Here is a 17,222-nt window from a genome sequence, read left to right on the forward strand (position 1 = left end):
AAGGTAAATTATACACCGTGAAAAGATGAAAAAACTTACTGACGTTTCGGACGCTATTCCTTCGTCGGAGTAAAAGACGTATACACCTCGTATGATCCCGTTATGTGAAATCTTTTTTATCTCATTATCAATGTTAATAAGAGTGAACTAAATTGGTTATCTGAAGTGGAATTATTGATGCATTCCCGGCCAACTGCCTAAGGTTTAGCACTTTGCTGCGAGTGAATATGGGATACTGAAAGTATAAGGTTTGAAAGGTGCAAACACAGGCTTGATCCCAAAGATTATTTTAAGAATATTTTGAAATGAAATTTGTGTTTACATCTTTAAAAAAATTTAAACTGAAAAGAGCCCTAAATTCAAATTATATATGACTTTAACCAGTTTTAATGGTAAAACACTGAAATATTAAAACCTTTTTCTGATAATAGAGCACATGTCGATGTTGGTTCCCCAGTCGTTCACAACACGCCCATGACCTGCTATTTTGGCTGGTCACACGTGCTGCTCTTCATTTTATTTAGAGGTTTTCAACTCAAAACCTATTCTGCTTCTTTTTAATCTTTTTCTTCAAAAAAAGTAATGTCAAAAAAAATAAAAGCCAGTAAACGAAGAGGGAAATGGACGGCTTCCGTGCTTGTCTGAGCAAGTGATTTCTGGAAAAACAGATTGCTTGGGCGTATTCAACATTTAGATTTCAAACGATATGATCGAGGAATGTCGAAGTTATGAATAAATAAAGAAGTAAAAAACTCTTTATTGAACAAAAAGAGGACTCTAAACGCATTCACTCATACTGATCAACCAACCCATTCGCTTGGATCATTGCAAAACAAGTACCTTTAATAAGTAGTTATTCCAATTTGGTAAGTCGATTGGAACTCACATTTGTTACAGTATTCTAGAAGGCCTATTCTATTATATACTCTATACTAAATGTACGCGTATCACTTGAAGCTTCTGTGAATTAGCTATGGGGTATATATGATCACCAACACGAAGGGCGGTGTGTGTGGAAAGGTGTAGTTTTTGCTTCATGAAGAAATTGGATATTCAGTTCGAGAGTTTTAGGTTTAAAACATTTCAACAATAACTAATTAATAACTTTTTGTACTTTCCAAATATTATTTATTTTTGTTTCCCTAAGAATCTAAATAATACTGACAACTTTAATATTACCAAGTCAAGTCAAAATTAAAAAACAATTAATAATTTAAAACCAGTCAAAACTCGTAAAAGATATCAAAAAACAGTAACCGAAACTCGTTATTAGACAAGACAGACTATCAGGATGTTATGCCTTTCGTCAAACAAATAAACGATGTGAAAAGTAGCGCATATCGCTATCCTTTATTGATGTAAGAAAAATATATTAGCTATAAATCTACTATGTAAAATAGAATATATCAAGTAAATGATGTCTATATTTGGTTAGGAGAGAAAACAATCTGTTTTAATCATTCCAGAGCTAGTTCCTGGAACAAACGACTTGTGAAACCTCTGAAGACATTAGTGTAAAGATAACATATCGCAAAACGCAGCACTGATAAAAACTAGCGATTAACTATATGGGACTGCGTTGGTGTGTTAAATACAAAATAGATAAAAGAATAAAATACCGTGACCCAGAGGTGCAATATGCACAAGCACAAATTTAAAAACTATACATGTATATTGATTACTACAGAGTCGAAAGAGCTTTAATATTTTGTCAAACAAAGGCTTCAATGTCTGAAATATTAAAAAACCGTTATCGTATATAGACAAGCCATACAGTCTTTGATCGAGCATGTAAGACCAACTTTAAGCAACTGTGAACAATTAAATCAATCCGTCCGTTGCCTCTCTTTGAAGCCAAATATCTGTTTCATGGGGATCACTAGGTGTGTCGCAGAGAAGAGTACAAGTCTCTGATTAGAATTTTTCTTACCACAGGGATCCCACACGTTGACAGAAAAGATGATGTTCCATGTAGTGACAACATTTATTATATTATTTACAGATGCCAGTTTGTCAGGTAACCATCATCATTGCTCTTTCATCCTCGTCATTAGATTCACTAGATTTATGGTGCAAATCCTCTATTTACATTAATATTTCACAGCTCTAATTTGTTTAGGTACGCGTTGTTTACTGTTTTCTATATTTTCTAGCTGATCTTCACTTGAGCCTATCATCAGCGGTCAACGATAACAATGATCAAGGACTAAAAACCGTTGCCATTAAAGGAATTGCAAAGTATAAACCAGGAGGCTCTGCAATGATCCTCAATTTACTGATCCAAGGACCACCAGGAATTATGCCTGGTTCATCTGGGCCTGCAGGCTCAACAAGTACCTCTGGAACAAATCCTATTACACCAGCAGTTGGCAGTGCAGGACCAGGATCTCAACCAACGAGTTCGCCAACCTCCGGGACAGGCACATCTGGTACCTCGAAGCCTAGTTGTGGAGTAGGAAGCACAACAAGTGGTGGTACAGGCGGTGCCGGTGGTGGGGATTTCAAACGTAAGTAAAAACGTACTACAACAACATGTGCATGTACACGAGCCATCCTTACGTAAAGTAAACATGAAAATATTTACGATTTAACGCATGGCAAAATACTGGGGACATTTGTTTCTAATTTTAAAATATGCCTTATTTTCGGGCCATTAACACTCGGATTTCAGTCATTTGGTTATGGAAAATGGCAAAATATTTGTGAAATGAAAAGAAAGTCCCGTCATTTTCACCTTGAAGTTGTGGGGTCCATATGAAGGAGTATATGGCGTGCGACCGCGCGGCCATCGCATTTGCGAAATAAAACATTGTTCTTTGTCAATCCCAAAATGACTAATGAACACTCGGTTTATAAAATACTGCGATAAATAGAAGATTTTGGTGGGAAATTCAACTGCTTTGGCGAAAAGAAGGGCAATCATTTTGCAACTTTTTTCGAAGAGTTGTTCTTCGTTTAGTCAGGATCTTGTTTACGTCTTCGTTTGTTCGTTTGTTAGTTTGGCGTGGTTCTGGTTAATGAAGATTAACGAAATATCAAAGCTAGAAACAGTAACATAGTCGATAAGAAAATTCTGTATTCTGTGAAAAGTTCACGGCACGAACACGGTCGTGACACAGCAAGGGATACGCCAGACAATTCACATTGCACGAGAATTTACTCTCCATCCAATCAAATACCACGGCGCGGACACGGTCACGCAAAGATCACGGCACTTTTAGACCAATCACATTGCGCGTGAAAAAAATCAGCCAATTAAAATTCTAGAAAATATCACGTTCACGGCACGTCACGCTTACGGCACTGAGCTTTTCACAGTCATACGAAAACTGCTCTATTGTTCTGCGGGGCCCAGCGTGATCATCTATTATAGCTGTACCTAAGGATTGGCAGAATGTTGCTTGTTTATATTTAGTAGCAAAGAGAACAATTCTCATAAGTTTAAGGAGGCTTGAAATGTGTTCTTTCTTAAGCACTCGCGCAAAGCTATAGTTAAACTTTAGAGACCGGATTTTCATAAGTTCAAAGCACGATAAACATATTTTTGAATATGGCTTTTTTCGCCCGGGATTAAGAAACTATTGGCGAAATATCAGAGAAATCTGTAATGCAGAACTTTTCGTATGATTTTAAGATTCCAGATGACATTTTTTTATGCTTTGCCGATAGCGTTCTAAAATTGAAGGGGGGGAAAATAGACAAAGATTTGACCAAACAGTTTATTTTGATCATTGTGCTTTGAAAAACACACAAATCTGAACTAGAAACCAGGAAGGTGCGCAGAAAGTCACAAAGGTCGTTTTCAGGGCAACAAGTTTTTCAGTGTCCACTTTTACGTGCCACACTCTCAGTGAAGATCATAAGCCATTATTGGACGAGGTTGAGCAAAATATTTTTTTCCATTTCACAGAAAAGTGAGCCATGCAATCTCGTACCCAGAGCCTGCATTTCTTCTGGCCTGCGGCGAAGAACGAGGGCTCTGGCAAATCCATTTTTTGATTTCTTGGACTTCCGTTCTAAGACTTGCCAAAAATAAATAAAAAATATGTTCCCGATTTCTAATTTTCATTTTGATCGGAAGTAAACACAAAACTCTGTTTGAAAGCATGCGCCAAAGATGGATCATGCCAGAGCCCTCGTTCTTCGCCGCAGGCCAGAAGAAATGCAGGATCTGGGTACGAGATTGTGAGCCATGTTGACAAATGCATCGTTATTGCGCATGAGCAGACTCTTGGTAGCAGCTCCTTGGTAATCGTTTCAATATAATGTCTAATCCAAGCAAACTCTGAAAATCTGGGATTAGCAGTCCTATAAGTTAGACAAATTTTAAAATATTCATAAAAGGAATAACTAAATTAAGCATTTGATAAATGTTTTATCTAACAGCATTTGAAAGCGAAGCGTTGGATGCGCATAACAAGTTCCGTGCGGTCCATGGCTCCCAACCAATGAAGTTAAACAGACAAATGTGTGATGAAGCCGCCGAGTACGCCAAGACTATTGCTCAACAGGGGCAACTGAGACATTCATCAAGAGAACAAAGAAATAGTCAAGGAGAAAACCTTTCGATGGGATGCAGCACAAACAGCGGCCAGACAACTACAGAGGCAGTTAATAACTGGTGAGCGATGATAATTAATTAGTTAAATAAAGCATCTATCTATTCCATGTTTTTGCAAAAAGTACAGTATAGGCCAATATCACAATAAAGTTCAAATGTCAGAGTTATCGAAACGGTAGTGAACAATTCCTAGACCGAAGCAAAAAAAGACTAAAATAAAATATTTACTTGTTACGCTCCGTGACGCTAAGTAGAAGTTTTAAAAGCAATAAATATTCAATAAATAATCTTTGTCAATTATGTCCATCAGGTACAACGAGGTGTGTAGTCCTGGGTACGAATTCAGCGTTGGACGGGGTCAGGGTGGAACAGGTCACTTTACGCAAGTGGTGTGGAATGACAGTACAGAGCTGGGTATTGGTAAGGCAGACAGCGTACAGGGGCGTATGAAGTGTACGTACATCGTTGGCCGGTATAAACCCTTGGGGAACTTTTTCACAGGTAACAACGACTACAAGAAGAATGTTAAACAAGGAAGCTTTAATCGACAGGCCTATTGCAGTTCAATCAAAAGTTCGTCGGCTTTTAAGAAAACCTCTTCCTTTTTCAGTAAGGTTCTCAAAAGAAAGTAATGGACAATCTGTAATTAAGTTCAGCCTAAAAGGCCTTTGTGCACACAATTACAGACCCTTTTTCTTTCAGTCCTACAAGGAAGTGCAAACCATAAAAGCATAAAAGAATAAAAATAATAAATGTTTGATTACTTCTTTAGCGAGATGGGTCATTCTGTGGTTTTGGGTGCACTAAAAACGATTAATTGTAAACGCATTTGCGGTTTATTTGATCTTAAATTCTAAGTGGACTTTGTACTGCATCCTTGTTATCATGTTGATCAAGTAATAGGACATCTCAGGCTGTAGTTAGTTTGAATTACTTGTTCTCGAATAAAATTTAAGTTACAATGTATATATAGTTGTTAAAGCCTCCCCACCAATCCAGCCCTGCAGATTAGGTAAGGGAAAGGTGATAAAAATTATTGCCACTCGCAGCTTCGCCTGCCTCGATTTAGTTTCAGCCTGTACCAAGGGCGGATCCAGGGTTTTTTGAAGGGGGGTCTCAGGAGTAAATTTTGTGGGCAAAGGAATCCCAGTCGCATTTTTACCACAGGAAGCCCATTTGACCTCAGGAATGACAGGGGGGTCGCGATCCCCCCGACCCTCCCCCTGGATCCGCCCTTGTGTACTGTAACCTGCCTCAATTTAAAACGAGCATAAGCGAAATTACTTTTACACTAAATTCAAGAAAAAAAAATGTGCCTTTGCTGGAAAAAAATTATGGTTTGCATGAAATAAAACCCGAAGCCACACGATCGCCGAGAAAACTTTACATTTTCCTATTTGACACAGGGTGTCCAAGCCCTTCTGGATCCTAAAATCAACGTTGAGCGATTTCTCAAATAATAAAAGGCGCCCAGGACTTAGTTGTATTTTCGAAAATGTCTCAAGACAAAGGGTATTTAGGCAAAATATGAGCAATTTCGATTTTTTTTCAACTGTCCGAGGATTCTCGACCGTTGCAGACATTGACTCTTAAAAAACACAAGAGAGAAACTACAAATGATGACTTCGGGAAAGCAGATGTATCCAGGCAGAAGACAGAACAGTTCATTCAAAAGGACGAGGCCGCTGTACAATGCCCTTATGGATGTCTTTTCGTGGATCTGAAGCCAACACACCAGAAGAATGCAGACTCAGAACTAATATTCTCCCCAATGATCAGACTGTTTTGAGGACGGGTATTCATCGAGTTACGCGCTTCCGAGTTATGCGCTTCGAGTTACGCGCTTTTCGAGTTAAGCGCTCGACCACACCCAAATTTGACGTTGTCACGCAGTGCGCGTAACCCGTACAAGCACTCGTGCAACTTGTGTCACAACGCTTTTGCGAGAAACTTTGTAGAGAAAATTGCTCCGTTTAATCGAGTCTTTAGAGTACTACTGACTGGATGTGTCTGTGTGACGTAACCCCAATGAATGCCGGACGTATCCGAGCCGCTAGCTAGAAATCTACGCCGATCTTTCCAGCTTCCAAATTATATATTAGCACGTCCACGTATGTCTTAAGTGTGGGATCTTTATAAACTCTTGCCTCTTTTCTCTTGCCTCTTTTCTTCATTGAGTTTTGGTGTTCTCCGGAGTTACCTGTCCTTTACTCATCTCTCTTACTTTTAATACGAAGTAAAGGTTGGCAACTCAAGGTCATCAAACTACCTAGTCGCGACAACGATCAAATATTGAACATGCCACAGACGGTATCTCTATTCTTCATTTATTTCAAACGCTAAAATCGGCCTTTCTCTCATGAAGTGTAGACTAAAGTTTGACAACACGGATACCAGGTAATTCATTTTAACTTTTATATGTTAAATGGTGTGGAGAGCGTTTATGGTTCGTCGTTACATCGTTAAATTTAATGTTTTGGTTTTCAAAGCCGGCACTTTTCGCTACCAGCAGACTGTAACTTATAGCCTAGTAGTAGCTCATCCAATCAGAGCAGAGCAATGTGGTGTGATAGAACACTAGTTGGATTTGACTAAAACATGTTAACTCTTTCGAGAATATCTCCTAAGAACTCCTAATTCCCTTGCCATGTTAGTCAGTATGTTGTTTCTTTGGCTGGTTTTGTTCGTCCTCGTATGACATCCCATATTCATTGACTCTGGTTTTGTCCACTGGATAAAGCCTAAATCAGAATCAATAAATGAACAATAAATACAACATAGATAGATCTGAAGAATAAGGATAAACCTTACAATGACGAAGATAAGCATTTTTGAAGCAACAATCTTTGTGGAATTTTTGCAAACGAATGTGTGTATCTTGCCTGATAACGATCGATTACTGGCATACATTTCTTTGCAAAAATTCGTAGTTTAAATATCTTCGTCAGTTTAAAGCCGCGATTACACGGAGCAATTTTCCCTGCAACTTGTGCCGCGACGTCGTTGCGACAAAAGTTGCATGGAGCGTTGCAGCGTGTAACCTACAGCGCAATTTGAAAAATGTTGAGAGACAAGTTGCAGCAATCGTTGAGAAAAGTAGAATTCGTTTCTACTTTTGGCAACGATTGCGTCTACGTTGCACCGTCTAGACACTCTTGCAACTTGTGGCGCAACGTTGCGAGGCAACTTATACAGAAAATTGCTCAGTGTAATCGAGCCTTCCAACCGTGGCCACCCAACTTAATTTTTTTTACTAGTTATTCAATCGGACAGGAAAAATTTGTGCGTTTGCAGGTAAAATCGCTTAGCATGACGCAAATATTAAGCAATTATTGGGCGAGGTTCAGCAAAATATCGTGATTCGTTAGTTGCGAAACAACTACTTCAAACGATTAAATAGATGATTCTAAAAATAGCATCAATTATTCTAAAAATAGCATCAAAGAGTGTTCATGATGGGGGCGGGGATTCCTTCTCTAAGTTCATATTTTCTTGAATAAATGAAATATACTATTAGAAGATATTTTAAACGGTTCTAAGACAATATATACGTAGACGAAGCATTAAACCATTGACAGTTAACACCTTTTTTCGATAAATCCGGCAAAAAATATCATATTGTCACGCTAGCGTGATAAGAGTCACTATGACTGCAGTCACCCTTGGCTTATTAATACATAGATAAAGGCATAGATCTACTTACCAGCGTTGGTAGATATAAACCACAAAGACGATATCATCACGGAAACACGCCAGCCGATGACTGGTTGGCATGGTGATGATAAATGCAAAGACGTCATCAATAAATGTGTTAAATGCCTTGAAAAATTAATGAACCGTATTAATGATTAAATAATAAACTAATTTATCTTTGGAGTAATGTTTACCCATTTCAGACCAAGTATTGATCAATCTCATCAGAATCAGATTTTTTTGTTTAATATGTATGCAATTCATGCGTCTTGTCACGCACTCTTGTCACGCACTCTTGGGAATGACACATGATCATAATTGGAAAAACAAATACGTCCAAGCTAAATTGGTCAGTTAAGAAAGAAAAGAGAAAAGGAAAAAAAATAAATGTGAGTAAAGGAGTGATAAGTACCTTGTACATCAATGCTTTCCAGGGAAGATGAGCGACAGACTTCAACTAAAAACGAAAAAAGGTTTCATAGAGATAATTGTTATGGGTCCCCTCCCCCGTCACAAAAATACAGATGAAAGTCCGTGTAGACCCCTTGCATGTGACGTCAAAGCAGCTCACTTAGGAAAACAAAAACAAACGAATGTCAACCTCATGAAAATTGGAAACCTGTTGTTATGTTCCCCAAATTGAGCTGCATTCCAACGCGCTGCAAGGGGTCTATTCAATTACTTACGCGATAGTTCACAAATAATTGTGGTAACATGAACAGAAACCCGACGACGTATATACCTAAAAAATAGAAGTATGAAGTCAAGGTTGATAGAATATAGAGTGCGAAACGGTACGGCAAATTCGTCGTAATAATGTAGCTGTATGTTATTAGGTTATTACCGTATGTTACCGTAGCCGTACCTAATGGAAAGGTATTTTGATGTTACAGTATGTCATACCGTGTGCTAATGAGCTGCAGGTTAGTACCGTATGTTACCGTAGCCGTACCTAATGGAAAGGCATTTTGATGTTACAGTATGTCATACCGTGTGCTAATGAACTGTAGGTTAGTACCGTATGTTTCCAACCCATATGAAAACCGCTGTACGGCCCATAAAGCATTTCATTTTGGTTTTGGCATCAAATTGAAGAAAAAAACGCGATGTATCTAAGCTACCTATGGTTTTGCCATCTTTTGTGAAGATTTACTGTGTAGTGAAAGATAAACTTGTGTATTTGTTGAAATTGCCAATGAACATCAATCAGAATAAGACCAAAACTAGTTATTTGACTAACAGCTATCGATGATTTGCAACCATTCCCGAGAGAGTTAAGAGACAAATACGTGGTATTAAGGAATCTTTTGTTAGATATCACCAACATAACACCTGAACGCATCCATACTCACCATTGACCAAGCTCTTGATAAACCACGAATACCAACTGTAAAAAAAACACAGAGATATTAGATGAAATTAGTTTATTTACTGCTGGTTTTCAATCATTCCCAAGGGAGTGAAATATCAAAAGACACGGCGGCCATGTCGGTTGATATAACAAAAGGATTTTTCGAAAAGTCGTTTGTTAAACTCACCCAAGATGGCGGCTAAAACGTCATATCCAAACGATACCAAGTTCACAGGACCTTCTATTGTCGCTTTTTTTCAAGATGGGAGAGTGAGAAGAGAAGGCCCTGGGAACGAGGTTCGTCCAAACGTAGAATTTGTCAGTCAGGGCAATTTGGTTACTATTTTCACCCCTAAAGCAGCCGTGAAACGAGTACGCGCGGAATGTTATCATGACTTTCTGGGTGTGATTCCTAGGTGAGAAGCATTATGAATGCCCCCGGGTCGGCAGTTTCCTATTTAAGCGAGAAAATCCAAGGTTTCGGCCTCATTTGCTCAGGTTCGCTGTACCAGGCAGTGCTAGACGGATTTTTGACCCCTACCACCTTCGGCGACGTTTCTCCATTATAACAGTTCAGTCCGGTAGCTTATTCACAGCCTCGGCAAAACACGTGTTCCCAAAACTTAACCGCGTCTATGAGGTAAATGGCTGCTTTGGCGGTGAAAATGATATACTATCAGCCCAAGCGAATCAACCAATCAGAAAAAAAAAACCAATATTTTTCTGGTTCAACATTGCGACTTTCGATTTTTTGATAAACAAAGGATTGCAGAGCACCCTAAAGTGTGTGTATTTGTTGGGGGATTAGATATTGGAAAATATAGCAGATTAGTATGCATAAAGCTATAGAAAGTGGCTGAGAATTCAGTTGCGGATATTAGTAAAATGTTGGTGGCTGTAATCCCCCCCTCCCTCCTCCTCCCTCTCTGCAGTCCCGGTTAAACCGAAAAATGGTTATCAAAAATAAGTTTCAAGTCACCTATAACACAAGGATAGTGGCACTGAATATCTTACGCAAATAACTGAACCTACCTCTTCTGTGGATGATAGATAAGTGAGTAAACTGCGCTAGCGGCTACCAGTGGATATATAAGATACTTTAAATAGTACAAGGCCTAAAAGAGAATACAACCATTATCATTAAAGGGAAAAGACTATGCCTTGTATGAGACTGTATCAGCACTGCTCATCTGCTCGCGATCTGGTACGTACGATATAGTTTAAAGGGAGTTTGACCATTTCTTTGCAGAAAACAATGAAAGGCTTGCCAAAATACTCCGTGACTTGTAGTATCGGATGCTTAGCCGACTGATAACTTCGATGTGCATAGTGAGTACTACACTGCTGACCAGTGAATATATAAGATACTTTAAATAGTACAAGGCCTACCAAGAGAATCACAACCATTATTGAATATAGACAAACTAAATCCGTGCAAGCATGACACTGTCATCTTGTTGAAATATCAAAAAGTACTTTACCTCGTCGTCAAAAGAATCGGTTTCCTTTTCTTTGGAAGATCTTTCTCCAAACTGAAACACGTTCAAAAGACATTATTACATGTGCGATCAAACCAAACGGTCCTCATAAAACAACAAATGTTGAGTGATATTTACGGGAAAAGCGGAACACACCCACCCCATCCAACCTCCCTAAAGGATGGAAGAGCAAGAAGACAGCATTTGCAACAAACCTTGATTCTCATTTGTCGTAAATCTATTTCAATCTTGAATGCTTTGGTTAGTTTCCAGGCCTGCAACCAGAATTGGAAACAAATTTAAGTATATTCGTCATGGATGGTTATAGTCTAGATGAGACGCATCGATCTTTGGCCGGGCATTTTCAGTACAAGAAAAAACGATGTGTTAACTTAAAACCTTGAAGAACAGGTACAAAGTAATGGCAAAACTGAATCTCCCAGATTGCAGCATATCTTATCCAGCAGTAGTACAAGCTGGTTTGAATGGAGGCCTTACTGTAAGGTTTATAAACAAGATGGTCTATTTCCATGGCAACAACATGTTTATACTGACGATAAGCCACAAGGCACAATGCTTGTTACTTTAGAAAAGGTCTGAACTTTGCGCTAACACTTGCGATGAAGAAGTTCACAGAAGCAATGTACACGCTGCTATTCACTTGACACTTAATGTGGTTGATTTTTCCACACTGCGTTAGAGAATTCTGTAAAGGCCGCGGAACGTCCCACGGAGTACTTATGTCCCCTCTTTATATACCTTGTGTGGCGTGCTTCATGAAATGTCAAATACTGCAACACCCACCTCGATCAGTGTCCCTATTCCTGATGGAATTGAAACCAAGAGACTAGCCTTCTCGTCCAGCAAATACAGGAATATTATAAAGCTACTGACACAGCGCCACACAACTAAGACAATAATGAGGTGATATTAACAAATGCTTTCCATTCAGGGTATGGCTAACTCACAGACCCAACCCTGAAACCACCTCTGGGCTGATCTAAGTCAGGGCACGGCTAACTCACAGATCCAACCCTGAAACCACCTCTGGGCTAATCTAAGTCAGGGCATGGCTAACTCACAGTTGCAACCCTGAAACAATCTCTGGGCTGATCTAAGTCAGGGCACGGCTAACTCACAGATCAAACCCTGAAACAACCTCTGGGCTGATCTAAGTCAGGGCATGGCTAACTCACAGTTGCAACCCTGAAACAATCTCTGGGCTGATCTAAGTCAGGGCATGGCCAACTCAGATCAAACCCTGAAACAACCTCTGGGCTGATCTAAGTCAGGGCACGGCTAACTCACAGATTGAACCCTGAAACAACCTCTGGGCTGATCTAACCCCACTAACCCTAAGACTCAACAGAGGCAAGAGGCTACTCCATTATTGATTCACTTACCTGTCCTTGAAGACAGCCCAACCATGGAATCGGTTTTCCTCCAAAAGTTGATATCATTTTTGAAAGCAAGAAAGTCAAACAGTATCTGGAAAAAAGAAAGAACTCCTGATCGCAAGTGCTCCGTAAACGTGCATGATTTCATTCATATCTCGTCTCCATTTTATGGGTCATTTTCAACATCTCTGATGAGTATCCTGCCCTTTTCTATATATGGAAATCAGCCAAAAGGTCTTTTCTATTTTCATTTGATCTGTTTTCCCTCTTTCCCACTGCTCTCTTCCTCTTCAACGATAGCAGACAGACAGACAGACAGCAGAATGCAATGAAAACTAATGTTGGTCTATACTTACATGGAAAATAGAAATGGCAAATGTCAGAGCTAAAAGATACATGTTCACTTCAGTAAACAGGCCTCGGATGTCATCCAAATCCTTATCAGAAAAACCTGCAAATGATTTCAAAATAAAGCAACCTGAGAATTACATCTTCATAAAAACAAAAATAATGGAAGGCATGAAGCTTTTGGGAATAAAAGTGTAGAGGCTTTGCACCATAATAAGGCAGCCAACAGGGAATGGTGGAAGAGCTCTATGAAGGCCTATGTGGCATAAGGTGCAAGGAGGATAGGTATCAGGTACACAGCATCACTTTGTGGCTCAGCCAAGACAATAGGCAGGAAATTTAAATCTTATCTGATTTACATGAGAAACAAGTTAGTTTCTTAGGGGATTGTTGTACCTCCTGTCATGCCTTCCATCACATGATTGTACAAAGTCTCTATAAACATGCTTCTCCATTGTTTCTAAGTGAGGCCTTGATACAGAGCATTTTGTGCACAATCACTCATCCATAGTATCAAAAGTGTGGTTTGAATTCAAACTAGTAATCTTATACTTACCTAAGCTTTTCATTGTTGCAAGAGATTGGTGAACAGAAGACCACATACGCAGCCTTCCAAGGGATATAGGAGAGTATTCAACTATCAGCGGCATCTCCACTGAGGTCTTATTAAGTTGCTATATTAAGGAGAGGTATATATGTCAATATTAAAGACATACCTAAATAAAGTTATACCTAAAATAACTTCCACCACCTACCCACCCCCCCCCCCCCCCCCACCCCCCTTCTTCCCCAACAAACATGGATAATTTCTGGAACTACATGTTGTAAGTTATTTCCTGCAAAAGCCCAGTTGAAAGCCCATAAGTCAGCTGGCATATTATTTCATAAACAAATCTCCATTTATGGCATGTTGACCAATAAAAGATTGATTGAGAGAATAAAAGAAGAAGTAACCTTTTCCTTTTTATCCCAATATCATTTTCCTTCTGAATTTAACCCTCCCCTACCTGAATACATGAGCCCTCCCAGTTGTAAGCTGCCCATTAAAACCCCCTGACAAAAGAACATAAGCCTACTTTAGTGCTGAGACCTTGGGTTATACTGAACTTTATGATCATGATAACTGGCATCTAATCTTATTCATCTTGTTCACATTTACCTTGGTATGTCTATATTTTACTTGTAGCTGATCAGCATATAACACAGGTAGATATTGTTCATCAGCTGTCACTCTGTCAATACAAGCTTTATGTTACCGTACATAAACACATTTGAAGTGTATTTTTATGGTAATTTATAATTGTTAACTTTAAGGGCAGTGACATCACAACAGCAATCCCCAATTACTATTGATCCTGTAACTTAAATATAAGCACAGGCACTGACATGTAATCAGTGTTGTTCAGTAGTTCTACTGTATATTTTTACCTCAAAAAAGAGTAAATCTCTGCAGGAATCGCAAATCTCTCAAAAACCACTTTTTCACTCAGAATGTGGAAAGACAGTTTCTTTCTCCAGTGAGATACAGGTAATTCTGAATGTGATGGTGCTTTCTGAAAAGAATTTTCAAAATGAAAAAAAATTGGTTTATTCAGATATGTTTACTAGATATCCTGATTGGTATGGAGCACAAGCTTTATTATTACAGCACAAAGCACATGCGCTCATGACCTTATTGTGCCATTCTTATCCAAATTAACAAACTTGTACTAATTTGTATTTTATAAAAAAATAATAATAATAACTTTCTTGCTGTTCTGTTTAACAAATGAAATAATAAAATAGCTTTTTCCATGCTCCATTCAGTAATAAAGCATGGTGGAAAGGATGTAAGCACTAAGTGTAAACACACTTTTTGAGTCCTTATGGCTCTTCCTAAGTGCTTTATTGCTGAATGGAGCACAGAAAAAGCTATTTTATTTGTTTTATTATATTAGTTACTATCTCTTTTTTGGTATTGAATTTATTTACACAAAAAGAAAGACGGATGGTGTCAGCACTGTGCTCCATTCACTAATAAAGCACAGTTTTCGAACAATCTACACGCACGTACTATCCTAACTATATAATAAAACTATTTAAAGCATATGGAGATATTTAGTGCTTCCCTCTGCATGTTTTATACCTGTACACAGCATGCACACAATTTTTTTTAAATTCAGTAAATGAAAGCCAAAAATTTTGAAAATCCAATCATGAAGTTGAATGTTGATGAGGTCACAGATACATAAAATTAAACACAAACATAAAAGATTAAGAATATTTTTAGTGACCATAGTATAACATCAAGTACACAAACATGTACTGTTATGGCCTTTAAATCAGAGAATTGGAGTTTGTTATTTCACCTTTTCATTCTTGGTACTGGAAAGAAGATTCACAGACTCATCTTTAGGTACAGCATAAATAGTTAGTTCATCAACAGCATGTGACGTAAAGTAGTTATCAAATGGTGTCATCCCATGAGGATAGATAAACAGATGAGCAAATAGTGTACCATTTTTCCTAGTTTTTCTTGGAATACTGACATTGATAGATCTATAGGAAACAGAAGAAGAAAGAATCACACACAAGACAGAAATAAAGAAATCATATTTTAAATTTACTTACAAAGAAAATGGTTCTAAAACACTAAAATTATCATCCTTCCATACAAATTCCATACTGTTGCTATTAATGGCATCTTTCTTTGTAGACGTGTAAAGCGCAACCTGAAATAAAAAACAACAACTTTGATTTTCTTCAATTCGATAGAACACATGCTCTGGTCAGGTGCAGCAAAGCTTGAGAGCCCTGCCAATAATTTTGCTGCCATTTTTAAAATTCATTTGCTTATTTTCTATTTGATATAAAATTCAGTATATAAAAGATATTTCTGAAATATAAAGTCCCCCCTCCGTCCCAATCCAAAACTTGCTCTGCAGTCCCTGCTGATTAGTATAGAACTGTGCTGAATAAGTGAACAGAGCATAGTGAAGCTGAGACAATCCCAACTGCTTTGTAAAAAATAAAGTGATCAGCACTAACAAGGGACCAGGGACCCTAAAACTTATTTTGAATTGATTTTTGGACGTAGAGAGGTCAAAATAATTTTTTGTTCATTCATGCAATTTTACAAAGTCGTATATTTGTCAATTTTCAAACAAAACCAACCAGGTCAGGCAATAAAAATCTTAGCACTTTTCAAAAAATGCCCAATTTTACCTCAAAATTTTCATGAAATTATAAATTTTTTTGTCAGATTATAGAAAAAGGTAGTCAAAATAAGAAATTTTTTGGAGAAATTTTCAAAACAACGCTATAAATAAACGGTAAAAAACAAGATGCACGAAATGGCTGCACAATAGCAAAGGTCTTGAACTACCTTAAGTATTGCAGTTTTCAAATGACTGTGAAAAGTCCGTGCAAAATATGCGTGCCTTGCCGTGACCGTGATGTTTTCTAAAATATTTTTTGAGCATTGTTTAACCTCCTGCAAATGGGCTGGCATATGCCTTGCCAATGTAACAGCCATGTTCCAAGAGCTTTTCAGAGTCAATTTGAAAACTGCTTTAAGTGTCCCAGCCCCCGGCCACCTGCCCTCCCGTCTTGGAAAAAACAAATAACAAAGGTAGCCCAGTGTTTCAAAAAGAGAGTATGAAAATAAAGGAACATTCCTGATTCTCTCCTGTATATTAGATGATTTTGGTATTTTGTATTGCAATTTCATCCAGCTGTGTGTGTGTAATACTTGATAACAAAGAGGAAAGAAGAAAAGGATAAAACGTCAAGACGAGACTACAGTCGCAATTTAGATACACCTTTAAAAGCTTTACCTTCTTATTAGACTCAAGCATAAAATCATAACCTAGATATTAAAATCATAAGAATATAAAGAAAAAGAAACTTAACTAGAGCATACTAGAAAACCTAGAAGGAAACTAAGCTTAATATAAGCTTAAGCTGAATGAAAATGAAATCCCTGAAATACACGTCAACTCACCTCTAGTGGCCCATCGATGGTTTGATGAGGATAAAGACATAACTTTGGCCCTCCAGTACACGCAGGAAGATAGAAAAAATGATATAAAACATACAGGGAATTCAGCACATACAAGCCAAATAATACTAAGGCTATAGTCGTAAGGTTAATCTTGCCCATGTTGAACTCCACATTGGAAAATCTTTAGTTATGATCCACACCACAGGGAACCCATGACATCAAAAAAACACACACACAGGTATCCCGCAGGTGTACCCCAATTACGGTTAAAACTCCATTTTCACGATTTCGTGTGAAGAAGAAACTTTGAAAATCAAACGTTTTGTGATCATTTATTGATCTTTTTTTGTACCTATTTGAATTTTTCGGTTTTCGATATTCGCTATAAATTTTACCAGTTTTCTTCGGCGAA

The 17,222-nt window shown here is 38.1% G+C and overlaps 2 protein-coding genes across 2 annotated transcripts; one reads left to right on the top strand and one right to left on the bottom strand.

Moving 5' to 3' along the window:
• Positions 1–770: 770 nt before the first annotated feature.
• Positions 771–5,527, top strand: LOC116300117 (uncharacterized). The gene is made up of 5 exons (XM_031708889.2): positions 771–866; positions 1,936–2,017; positions 2,154–2,507; positions 4,387–4,621; positions 4,872–5,527. The coding sequence occupies exons 2-5, from the start codon at positions 1,960–1,962 to the stop codon at positions 5,191–5,193; spliced, it is 969 nt and encodes a 322-aa protein (XP_031564749.1). The 5' UTR covers positions 771–866; positions 1,936–1,959; the 3' UTR covers positions 5,194–5,527.
• A 1,340-nt stretch (positions 5,528–6,867) lies between these two features.
• LOC116300118 (lipid scramblase CLPTM1L) lies at positions 6,868–17,020 on the bottom strand. Its single transcript, XM_031708891.1, has 17 exons — positions 16,811–17,020; positions 15,439–15,539; positions 15,177–15,366; positions 14,257–14,381; positions 13,988–14,060; positions 13,385–13,502; positions 12,837–12,931; positions 12,487–12,571; positions 11,888–11,991; positions 11,299–11,358; positions 11,087–11,137; positions 10,638–10,720; positions 9,607–9,641; positions 8,941–8,996; positions 8,667–8,711; positions 8,265–8,380; positions 6,868–7,302 (listed from the first exon to the last, which is right to left on the bottom strand). The coding sequence occupies exons 1-17, from the start codon at positions 16,967–16,969 to the stop codon at positions 7,212–7,214; spliced, it is 1,587 nt and encodes a 528-aa protein (XP_031564751.1). The 5' UTR covers positions 16,970–17,020; the 3' UTR covers positions 6,868–7,211.
• Positions 17,021–17,222: the final 202 nt, after the last annotated feature.

The sequence above is a fragment of the Actinia tenebrosa genome, unplaced genomic scaffold (assembly GCF_029948245.1).
Source record: "Actinia tenebrosa isolate PJP-AT-01 unplaced genomic scaffold, QUT_ActTen_1.0 PGA_scaffold1__47_contigs__length_23844297, whole genome shotgun sequence".
NCBI classification, from domain to species: domain Eukaryota; kingdom Metazoa; phylum Cnidaria; class Anthozoa; order Actiniaria; family Actiniidae; genus Actinia; species Actinia tenebrosa.